This window comes from Typopeltis vanoorti, chromosome 5, assembly GCF_054136105.1.
Source record: "Typopeltis vanoorti isolate ZY-2024b chromosome 5, IOZ_Tvanoo_1.0, whole genome shotgun sequence".
Classification (NCBI taxonomy): domain Eukaryota; kingdom Metazoa; phylum Arthropoda; class Arachnida; order Uropygi; family Thelyphonidae; genus Typopeltis; species Typopeltis vanoorti.
In genome coordinates, this window is record NC_143553.1 from 160,465,769 (window position 1) to 160,478,586 (window position 12,818).

Consider the following 12,818-nt stretch of genomic DNA (forward strand, 5'->3'; position numbering starts at 1 on the left):
AGGAATTTGGTCTAAATGCTATCCACAAAAAAAAAGCCATTTTTATCTCTCAAACAAAGGTTGAAAAGATTAAACTGGGCTAAAACCCATGTTAACTGGACAGCAGAACAATGGGACAGTGTTATGTGGAGTGATGAGACCATAATCTCAGTTTTTTAGTAGTGATGGCATTAAATATAAGGAGAAGAATCAGAGAAGATTTGCATCCTGATTGCATTACACCTACCGTGAAACACCCACTTAGTATTATGATCTGGTGTTGTATGATATCAAAAGGTGTGGGCAGAATTTGTGTGATTAATGGGAATATTAATGCCAAAAATACATAAATGAAATACTTGAGCGCAAACTGAAGTCTTCTGCACATGATCTTTTCCAAGATAATGAAGCATTTACATTTCAACAGGATTCAGCTCCATGTCATGTTGCTGCTGTGTGCAAAAAGTGGTTTCAAAATAATCATATTCCACTGCTGGAATGGCCTGGGAATAGCCCAGACCTTAATCCAATCGAAAATCTATGGAAGCCAACTAAAGAAACTTGTTAGTCAGATAATAAAACCCACCAATAAAACCCAATTAACAGAAGTAATAATTCAATCTTGATTTCACATTATAACAGCTGCAGAACTAAAAAATTTGGTTCACTCCATGGGAAGGTGTTGTAAGGCTGTAATTAACACTAAAAGTTACCCAACTAAGTATTAACTCACATTGTGAGAATTTTTGTATATCTAATTTTTTCTGTGTTTCACTTTTCTTCTTTATAACTGCTGTTCTAATAAAAAAATCCTTCATAAAAGTTATTGCATATATTGCATTACATTGTTGATTAAATTATCTTTCCATTGACATATAATTTTATAATATTAGTCCAAAAAAAAGTGGTGTTATGAGCCATCAAACCTCAGAAATACACTTTTTCCAAAAGGTTTCCACAATTTTGGCCACTAGTGTACCCTTCACAAAACCATGTTACCCACCCCCCCAAATACATTATTCCATTTTTGTATCCATTCCTGTATTTTGCTCTTGATCAACTTCTCCAATAATCAGACCATGACTCCTGATATGCTGACTGGTCGGTAATTTGCTACATCAGTCTTGGAGCCTTCTTTATGCAATGGGACTATTTACCTTCTTTCTACCTCTTGTGACGAACCCAGAGCCAAGACTTAGATTAAACGACATGGTCAAAGGCACTGCCAATTCCCCAGCACCTTCTTGTAAAACTCGAGCTGATATACCATTCAATCCTGTAACTGTATTCACATCAAGGTTCTGTAATATGCTATGCACCTCCAGTTCATTTACCTCAGTTTCCATATAAGTCTCTCTTGCTACTGCAATATCTCAAACTGGATGATATACTCTGGCAAAGTGTTCACTTAGCAATTTTACTATTTTGTCTGATACAGTTACCTCTTACCACTAAAATTATTCTTCCATAATCATTCTTCCTTTTACTTGCAACATACCCAAAGAACTCTTTTGGATTATCTTTGGCCTGTACTGCTCATTTCCTTTTATATGCTGTCTTTCAGCCTTTCTTACTATACTTGCCACCTTTCTAGCCTGTGTTTTGTACTGCTGGTCACTTTTTTCCTGGAATTACCTCTACATTTTTTAGCTCTTGCTTAATAATGATATTCATCCATTCAACTGTCACTTGATTTATTCTCCTGACTCTAGGTACACAGTCTGCTATTACTTCCCTCAAACACTCCTTTACCCTGGGTTGGCAGAGCGGTTAGCATATCTCCTCTCTAGCCAAGAGGCTGTGGGTATGAATCCTGTCCAGGACATGGATGTTTGTGATTGTCCTACTAACTGTTTACCATATGTACTGCTGTAACCTGTGTCCTGGTGCAGTATGATGCTTGATGTCTTCGCACCATAAAAATCAAAAATAATCCCTTTACCACTTTTTATGCACTATAAACATCTGGCCATTGCAGTTTCACACATCATGAGACTGATCCAAGCAATCTCCTAAGTTTATTATACTTACTACTCTGGTAATTCAACATATATGTCCTCCTAACCAAAAATTACACATATTTAACAACCTCTCAGGTCAAGACCATATGATCATTCTCACCAATTGGTGACCATGTGGTCATATTGCTACCAGATCTAGCACTCTCAAATCCCTAGTACATTCCATCACATGCTTCCTCGGGTAATTATTCCTTAGTACTGCATAAATTCCATTTCCTTCCTCCCATGTGTCCTTTCTTTCTTCAAATCTATGTTCCCACAAATGAAGATTCCTCCCCACCATAATAATTATCTGCTCTCCACTCAGTGGCGTAGCTAGAGCTTTTGCCGCCCCTCTCAACACACACCAAAAATACTACAAAAAGTCAAAATGACGTATAGGGAAATAAATTAAAACACTATATTTATTTTTGAATTAAAACTTTAACTTCAACATTCTAAAATATTATTTTTCTTGCTTTTCTGTTAGCAAAATCGATGACATAGCGAAGTCTATTTCATAGTAACCTAGGTAATTCTTAATTTATTTTATTTAGAAAAACTCCTCTCACAACGAGCAACACTTACAGCAATTGTGAAGAAAATTCGCAGTAGTATTACAATATTTGGAACTGAGTTCTTGAGACTGTAATTTAGAATTAACTGCAAAAGTTCAGAAATTCTGCTGGACAATGTCACACAAGATAGCCTCAAAAATACTATTTTCACTGGCATGCAGTGGAACTACTTTTTTGTTGCAGTTCATTGGCTATCATTAATATGCCTCCTCCTCTCGTTTTCTTTCTATCCTCCCAGAAACCACTATACCCTTCACATTTTATTCCACTAACTATATCATCTTCTGTCAATATGCCAATGGCCAAGATGAACTAACCAATACCAAAAACTCCTCTTCTCTTGTTTCAAATGCTCCTGGCATTAGTGTACATAAAGTGCAATAGCCCCTTAGTATAAACCATAAGGACAGCAGTGGTCCAAGCTATCCCATTCTGGTTTGTTACCAGTGGGATACTAACCTAGGCATTTTCTTACACTCAACTGCATTAATGGTATATACTCAACAGCTTCTCTCCTAAAAGCAGAATGACTATATTAATCATACTTAAATAAAAATATTCAACTTAAACCTAATTAACACCATGATACAATCTAGTTCTAATACAGTTTTTAACTTATATTGCAATTTTTTTCTAAACTAAACAACTTAGCTTTTGGAGCTCTCTAAACACAAGTCTGTGTCTATGAGATGCCATCACAAATTTAAGCAACAGCCTTCCATGCTGCACCCTATCAAAAGCCTTATTCTCTCTGCCTTCCATTTCTGTTCAGGCTTTATATATTGAACGCATAGAAACCCCACAGCTGTTCCTTATCTACTTGATAACAGCTGAATGATTAGCAATGTTCCATGTTCTTTTCATTCCTGTGCATGCTTGGAAATACATTACTGCAACTTTGGCTCTGGTCCATTATTGTGCATCACCATTATTGCTTTCAGCATTGCACTTGTTCTTCATTTTACAATCTTTTATGCACTGAGGTAAGTTTATTTAATCACTTCTGAACGTACAGCAGTGACTTTTGCTTTTCTCTTAAGTAAGTGAAAACACAAAGAATTTTGTAAAAATTTATCTAGATAAAAGCAACACCAACATTACTTGTCCTCACATCTTAAAAAAAAGTAGGATTCTAAGTCATCCGAACAAGGTTATTATTCTTATATAAGTTCATAAAAGTTTTCGAGCCAGAGGAGGTAACTGGACCAAGTAATACACTTACTCACTTAAGTGATTGTAATCAATTTTATTTATCATTAGAGTTTAGGTCATAGCAGGTAGCTGGCTAAATCAGATTTTTTCATAGCTTGTCATAATGAGAGATAATTAAGGTTGTGTCATGTATATACTCTAGATGCTAAGATTAAAACATCAAGTAAATAAGCTTATTGAAACAATCACAGATGTGAGGGGGGGGGGGGAAGCAACTAAAGCATGGCAGTAATCTCCAAAAGTTTTTCATGAAGAATCTTGGAATCATTTTTTCTTGATGTAAACAATCAGTTTTGCTTATTTGTATCGCACACTAAATACTAATAGTGGCCTCAGAGACATACAGCTGTTCAATTTATTTGAATAAAAACTTATCACTACTGCCCATTATCAATGAATCAAGGTTGGGGGGAAAAAAAAGAAAGAAAAAAAAAAACACATGGGAAGAAAAGTATTATTCCTTAAATGCAATGCTGTATTCATGAAGCATTTCCTAGACCACAGAAACTAAGTGCAGAAATGCCACAGGATTATGATGTTCATAACAACAGAAATGATATGAGATAAAATAGTGCCATTCTAAAATGCAACAAATTCATGTTCTAGCTAATAAAAAAATATGATTCCATCCTACCTTTTGATGTCAGCTGAAATCTTTTTAATAAATATCCTCCCATGAATATCCCAACACAAGCACCTGGTATAGCAATGCCACCTAAGAAGAAGAACAATTGTTCTTAACAGCAAGTATAAAATATAGCATATTATCATGTATGTACTTTTTTCTTGATGTGGTGTATTATTGGATTTACTCAAATTTAATTAACTTTAATCAACTTTAATTAAGGTAGTGTTTAAAAATTCTACCTCGTGTTCCTGATTTATAAATTTCAATAAAGGTAACAAAGTAGTTGGAATCTGCATATGAATAACTAAAATTTTCTCTGAAAAGCTTAACGAAACTTAGAATAGAAATACAAAATGAAGGAATAAACAAATGGGGATTTAAAATATCTGTCTGTACTTACCCACACAAATAGTTTACTTCTTCCAAGCATCCATGGAATCTGAAGACTCATTGTTAAAGGTCGAAGGGATGATGCATTCCCAATCACCAACAACTCTGGAATGCACTGCCTAAGAGCGTTGGGTGATGGGAGTGCAATGCCTAAATCACTCGCCACTCTCCAGCAAAAACTTACTCCTCTCCGACCACTGCTCATACCATCCTTATACAGTTTCTGGGGATACTCCTTCTCATCCCCTATCTCCACAGATTCTAAGGAAAATTTTATCCAAATTGATCTTGTAATAATCCCTTATCCCAATCTGTTGTGGATGGATTCCCCCATAAACTCAATCATATCCCTCCTCCTATCCACCATATTCTACAAATTGTATTCCTTCAATCTGTCTTCATACTCAACATTTCAGAGACCAGCAACCACCTTTGGACCCTTTCCCATATGTCTTCATTCTTTTGAAAATGAGGTAACCAAATATGCATATAATCTGCACATAGCCTGATTAAAGCCTTATACAATGGAACCATAACATCCTTGCTTCTACACTCAGTGTCGTCTACATCATTGCCATAATTCTTCAATTTTAACAATGTGTACCCAGAATGTCAGATCCTTGTCCGCAAGATCCCTCAATTCCTCGACTTTCTCTAAAATCTTCCTGCAAATTGCATACTCTGCATTCCATCTATGTTTCCCAAATATTAAAACCTTACACTTTGAAAGAGTGAACTGGAAACCACCACTCATTTGTCCATTTAGCCAGACTATTCGAATTTTCTCAAAGGCTACAAAAATCTGCTCTACTCCTCTTTGTTCTTCCCACTTTGCATCATCTATAAACAACTACACATCACCATTCAAACCTTTCCCAATATCAATTCACCATCTATCATGCAGAAAAAAAATCTCCTTTTCACGTCCTTACATAACTTTGGAAGTTTTTAGGGATGACCTCCCTATGCAATAATTACCCTGTATATGATAGGCTTCTTTCACCAACTTATACATCTAAAACATATCACCTCTTCTCCTATCACCCAAGCTCTACAGACCATATTCCCTTAATCTGTCTTTATACACAACATTTCAGAGTCATGATAGTTATTTGCTCATGCTTCCCCCCCCCCCCCCCCCCAAAAGTTTGCTTATTGCCAAATATGGCAGGATTGGCAGGATCTGTTCTGTACATGGAAATACAAATGTAGCCTGATTAGTGTCTTATACTGTGGTATTATTACCTTCATATCAATATTTGTGAGAATTCTTCAAATTATGGCAGCAATTCTCTGGGAAACTCTTACAACTTTCATGTTGTGTCCCCAGAACTCCAGTTTCCTATTCACCAAGATCCCTTGCCTCTGCCTACTGAAGCACAGTTCCTCCAATATGATAAATATATTATCTTCTCCAGCCAGAGTACATAACTTTGCACTCTACAACACTGAAGCGACATCCCCATTCTTCAGCCCCAGTCTATTCAAATTATCTTGTAATGAGATCACATTGAAACTTCCTGACATTGCTTTTCCTAATTTAGCATCATTAGCAAACAACTGAATATCTCCATCTCACACTCTGAATTATATAATTGATATAATAGATTCCCAACTTTTTTTTTTTTTTTTTAACCACCCACACGGATACAAGAGATGGCAAAACCTGTAAAACAAGAATGTGTGTGGGGAAGTGTTTAGGGAGAAAGAAGCTACCATTGTTTCTGAACAGCTGAAGTTGTAGCCCTTGGGCAAATTGTAATGGGAAAAGCCATTCCAAAAAAGAGGGAAATGAAATGAAAGGAGACTTTGTCAAGTTAGTTTGATAAGTCTGAGTTGAAATACATATGGATGTTTTCTGATAGCTTCTCATGTGTTTATGCATTTAGATGTTTACAATGGCAAAAGAATGGTGGTGGTGGTAGATGGGCGATGGATACTAACCTGGTGATATGGATAAGAGAATGGCTCAGGGAGAGATATCAGAAAGTGGTGTATGGAGGAGCAGAGTCCAGGAGATAAGTGATGTGCCTCAAAGCTCTGTGCTTGAAGGGAGATATTCAGCTGTTTGCTGATGATGTTGGGTAGCGCAATAAAAAATCAAGCTGATGTTGAGAGTTTGCAGGATGATTTAAATAGGCTGGCAAAATGGGCAAAAGGTTATGGATGTCAGTTCAATGTGGAAAAGTGTAAAGCTAAAATTTTGAGATTAAAGATTACCAGCTGTGTACCACATCGATGGAACAGTACTCCAAGAGATTGATGAGGCTAGGGACTTGAGTGTGTTGGGGGATAGGAAGATGAATTAGAAGAAACACACGTATAAACCACAGTGAAAATTATTTAATTGTAAATATTTCATCCTAAGTATCTAAGTATCTTGCCCTAAGATACTTAGGATGAAATATTTACAATTAAATAATTTTCACTGTGGTTTATACGTGTGTTTCTTCTAATTATGAACGCACCACAGGTTTCGTTATTTAAAAAAGGAAGATGAAGTTCAGAGGGCACATTCAAGACTGCACGCAGGATTACTTGGTTATTGAAGAACACACTAACCACAGATAAAGAAATTATTATTTCCCTTTATAAGGCATTGATACTTCCACATTTGGATTACTGTGTTCAAGTCTGGTCATCTGGATTCCTTGGAGATGAGGAGGTTGTGGAGAGGGTTCAGAAAAGAGTGACTAAGTTGGTGAATGATGTAAAAAAATTAAATTATTAAAAGGTTTTCATGATTGATGCAGGGGGAAATATTTCAGCTGTGTGATAGTGATGGAAGAACAAGAGGTCATCCCTAGAAATGAAGGAAAAGTGTAGTTAACAAGGGCGTAAGAACTAGATTTTTCACCTGGAGGGTGGTTGACTGACTCAGTTGTGAGTTCTTCATCTTTAAATTTTTTGCAGCTTTTTTTCGGCAGGATAGGAAGGGAAAGCGTAATGGTGGAGTATTACTTATGATAAGTGACGACTTATGTCCTCTAAGAGTGGAGGACATAGGCGTGGAGGACATAGGCTCTAGAAGGCAGTGACAATAATGATTTTGAAAGCATATGGTGTGAGGTAGAGATAGGCAAGACAGGATATTTAGTGTGGTGTTTGCTATAAACCAAGGAGCACAGAGGGTGGGGACCAGGAGATGTTTAGACAGTTGAGCTTGGCAAGTGCAAGAAGAATGATTGTTATGGGAGATTTTAACTACAGCAGTATAAATTGGGGAGAGGAAGATGCATGTAACAAATAAGGGAATGGAATTTCTAGAATTCTTGAGGGTCAAAGGTCTTAGACAACATGTAAGAAAAGGAACAAGAGATTCAAGAGTTGTGTATTTGGTCATAGCATCAGAAGAGTTGATAATAACTGAGATAACATCTCTCCCACCAGTTGGAGAGACAGTGACCATGTGGTTTTGACTTGAAAGATGAATAGACATGCAAGAGTATCAAAGAGACAGGCACATATGTGGAATTATAAGGCAGGTGATTATGATATCCCATATCATTAGTGCTTGGGAAATTGTGAAGGAATATTTGTTAGCAGTAATAGGAAGCAGTATTCCACAAGTGAAGAAGAGGACACAATTTGGTGTAAAGTGGATGACAAACAATATTAAACAGGAACTGCATGTTAAAAAGAGGCTGTGGAAGAGATATAAGGAGACAAGTGAAGAGCAGATGCATGAAGAATATAAGACACAGGCCAGGAGAGTGACTACTATGGCAAGAAAGGCAAAACTGGAATGAGAAGAGATTGACCCTAAGATCCAAAGAAAATCCTAGAGAATTTTTTTAGCTATGTGGCCAGTAGGAAGAGAAATGATTGTGGAAGAATGACATTGTGGGATAAAAATGGGAATAGGTGACTGATGTAGAGGACATAGTGGAATTATTCAATGAACACTTTATTGGTATATTTCATCCTGGAGGAGTAAATTTTAATACTAGAGAGATAGGGCAGGTTCAAGGTTTAGTGGTGCTGGAGGAGAGCGTATTTCAAATACTGAGTACTCTGGATGTCAGTAAAGCTGTGGGACTGGATGGTATTTCACCATGAGTTTTGAGAGAATATGCAAAAGAACTGACAGCTCCTTTGACCTGGCTATGGGAAAGGTGCCCAGGGAATGGAAGGAAGGTAAGACAGTGGCATTGCATAAGGCCGATAGCAGACTGGAAGTGTCTAATTATATGCCAGTTTGTGTGTCGTCAGTAGTTAAGATCTTGGAGAAATTAGTTAAGGACCGCATACAACATTGGACAGATGAGGGTAATGTTGTCTGTGAGAGTCAACATGGATTTGTGAAGGGGTGCTCTAGTTTTAGTAATATGCTAGCCTTTATAAAGTTTCAAGAGCAGTAGATGAGGGAAAATCATGTTTTGCCATTTTCTTGGATTTAGCGAAGGCATGCGACAGGGTGCCACATAATAAGCTTATATTTAAGTTGCAGCAAATGGGTTTGGATATCAGGTTGGTCAACTGGATTCAGGATTGATTGTCTGATAGGTATTAGAGAGTTGTGATGGTGGGGCAGTTTCAAGGAGGCAGAGGGTTACAAGTGGGGTCCAGTACTGGGACCTATATTGTTTAACCTTTATATTAATGATGTTGCCAGTGGATTGCAAGGGATATTCAGTTGTTTGCAGATGATGTGAAGCTGCGAAGGGTTATAAGTAATAGTGCAGATGTGGTAGTCCTGCAGGAGGATTTGAATATACCAGACAGATGAGCAAATGAATGGGGGTTTTGGTTTAATGCAGCAAAGTGTAAGATCTTGATTTTTGGGACACATCGATGGGATGCTGCATACCTATTGGAAGAACTATACTGGAGGAAGTATGGGAGACAAGAGATCTGGAGTTGATGATTGATAGAAACCTGAAATTCAGAGGACATATTGCAAAGGTGGTGAAGGTAACACAGAGGATTGCTGCAATCATGAGAAGGACACTGACCTGCAGAGATAAAAGAGTTATCATTCCATTGTATAAGACCCTGATCAGACCACACTTGGACTATTGTTCTCAGATATGGTCCCCAGGATTTGAAGGAGATAAATTAACTGTGGAAAGGTTACAAAGGTGGATAACAAAGACAGTTTCAGGTCTGTACAATATTAGTTATGAGGATCGGTTGAGGGAATGTGGACTGCAGAGTTTGTTGGATAGAAGAAGGACAGGTGATATGATTGAGACTTTTAAACTGTTGAGAGGTGGTTACAGGGTTGACACTGAGGAGTTCTTTCACTTCGTTGAACAGCAGGAAGGAGTGATGACAAGGGGACATTCGTGGAAGTTACAAAAGGAAACTGAGGAAAAGGTGAGGAGTGGTTTCTTTGCATGGAGGGTGGTCGAACCGTGGGATGCATTGCCTGATAGAGTGGTGAGAGCGAGAACAGTCAATGAGTTTAAGGAGTGGTATGATAGACTGTGTTTCCTATGAGGGACCTCCCACAATGAGTCTTGATAGACTTGTTTCTTAGGAAAGACCTCCCGCGATGAGTCTTTCGACTCCTTGGAGGTCTAAATAATGATGATGATAATAATAATAATAATAAATGAATTCAAAAAGAGATATGGATATTGTATTGATAGTTTGGGTCTCCCCAATGAGTCTACTGACTCCATGGAGATACCCGTAATAATAATAATAATAATAGCCGGTTCATTGGAGCAGGACATATGAAAATATCTAAAAAAAGTAATCTAATTAAAAGTAACTGGAGGAAAGCTGTGAGAGAGAGGCTATCTATTAAGTGGATGTGAACTTTGCTTTTCTAGATAACATCAAGCATTTTAAGGGAGGTTTGTCATGTGCCAGGCGAGAAGTAGTGTCATGAACATAAGAGGGTAACAAGCTTTTTTTTTTTGGAGGCTGACAAAGTTATGGATGAACGTGTTTGTGTCTGAAAGGCTAGGTATTGTAAATTAAGTCCTAGAAGAGAAGCCTGATTTTGACTTGAAATAATATTATCAAAAGTAAAAGAAGCAAAGTGAGGTCTTATGCATTGAACTTCATTCAGTATTATTATTCTTGTTCCCAATGAAGAAAGTTAAGGCTACTGTTGTTAGATTTTTACTGGTAAATTACATCTGAGACTAAAATGCACCACAACCAAAGTTAAAATGCAAGTCCTAGAACTGTATATAAAAAATAACTTTTTTGTATAATATTTTTTGTAAAAATTCAGATTCAATAACAGACAGCCTAAGTGCATAAGGCTTAAGGGCGATACTGAATAAACCAAAAATAATAACTGCACCCAACTAAATGAGGGCAATCTACAATAATATGAATGATTAAAGGAGACCCTCAGTACTATAATGGCATTTCAAATCCCTGTGAATAACTGTACACTTGGACTTGTAATCTATGGCCTCCACAGATTGAACTGGCATCATTTAATTTCAGGCTATATCTCACAGTTTCTTCTTAACTTTCTTTATTTAATGATGTTTACCATTAGGATATTAGTTTTTAATTTCTAATCTTTCTAGCTGTGAGGGATGAATGTGATAAATGAACACTGTGCCTATCCTGTGCATCATATATGATACATGTGGTGCTAACTTTAGATGCCTGTGCATCACATGGACAGGCAAATGGTTAATATGTAATTCTAATGGATATTCTCTCTCCCTCTCTGTATTTCTGTTTGTTTTTAAGGTAGTTCTTATTGTAGAAACAGCTGAATCCTAAAGAAACTGACCATAAGCCAAGTACTAGACAAACAGAAGTAAAATTTAACGTGTTCGCATCTATTGTCATAACTCTTAAAACTAACATAACTACAGATAAACTTCACACTTTTGTCTATTCACAGCAAGTCTATAAAAAGTAAGGTTTTCAGACTAAAAGCTATAACAAAAAGATTGTAAACAGATACAGGGATAACAACTTCCCAATTTTCTAAGATTTAATAATAGTCCCACAAAAAAGGCCAATAAACACTAAATAAGATGATTAATTTCACTTCATCACTTCCAGTAACATTCAAGATAAAGACTTGCAGCTGCTCAGCAGACAAAGAGTAAGGTCAACTTAAAAAGTATAATTGAACAGAAGGAGAGGCATATCAAAGATCTTATTATAAACATGAAATCACTATCTTACACAGGAAAAATTTTAATCACTCACCTGTGAAAATATTTGCTTGAGATTTGCCAATAGTAAACTGTGTCTCCAAATATTTTGGCAGAAAAACAACAAACCCACTGACAATAGTCAGTTCCATGCAGGAACCAAGGCAGGTCACTATGTATATTGGATTGGTCAGTAATCTCCACATAGATGATGGAATATCTAAATCACAGAAAATAACTTCATGATCTGTTGAATATAATACAGAAGCAGACTTGAAAATGTTTTTTTTTTTTTTTTTTTTTTTTGTAATGCGACTGCTATACAGGAAAAGGTCGTAAACATAGTATATTAGTACCATGGGTGAGCTAAGAATTATTTATTTATGTAATTTTTAATTCATTTTTTACCTGTCAGCTTAAAAGTAGAATTATGTTCTCCATGTCAGGTGACTAGCCTGACGATGGAATAGTTCAGTGGTAGGGCTGCTACCTTAAAGGCTTCTGAACTAGCCTTCTTCCAAATTTAAACCCATACGAGGAATAGGGTATATTGAAGGGAAAGAGTAGATTATAGGAGAATAGAGTAGAATTATAGTAAAAGGTTTATAGAGGAGACATAGTTGTAAGGCCAGAAATGGAAAGACCTGTGGCCCTCGAGTACTCTAATAGCATAAGGGTCATAAAATAAGAAGAGTTGGCTGATTAGGCCTTATAGGAAAGATTAAAGTGAGTGGATCTTCCTCAAAGAAGTAGAAGAAGAAGAGGATAGATCCAGCCAGGGGTCCATGGGAGTGCCACTTCCCTTGCAATCAAGATGATTGCTCCTTATGGCGCTATTGGTCCACAAGTCCTTATTCAGTATATTCAGACCACTCCACCATATATATATATATACACACACACACATACATGGTGGGTTCTCCTATCCGCCACCCAGAGGGACATGTTC

The 12,818-nt window shown here is 36.9% G+C and overlaps 1 protein-coding gene across 1 annotated transcript in view; it reads right to left on the reverse strand.

The window, feature by feature from the left end:
• Oatp30B (Organic anion transporting polypeptide 30B) overlaps window positions 1-12,818 on the reverse strand; it is a 386,218-nt gene that overhangs the window by 129,853 nt on the left and 243,547 nt on the right. Inside the window, exons 10-11 of the mRNA XM_090393536.1 lie at window positions 11,925-12,089; window positions 4,404-4,484 (exon numbers count right to left, since the gene is read on the reverse strand). Coding sequence (XP_090249662.1) covers window positions 4,404-4,484; window positions 11,925-12,089 — 246 coding nt within the window. The remainder of the gene's footprint in view (window positions 1-4,403; window positions 4,485-11,924; window positions 12,090-12,818) is intronic.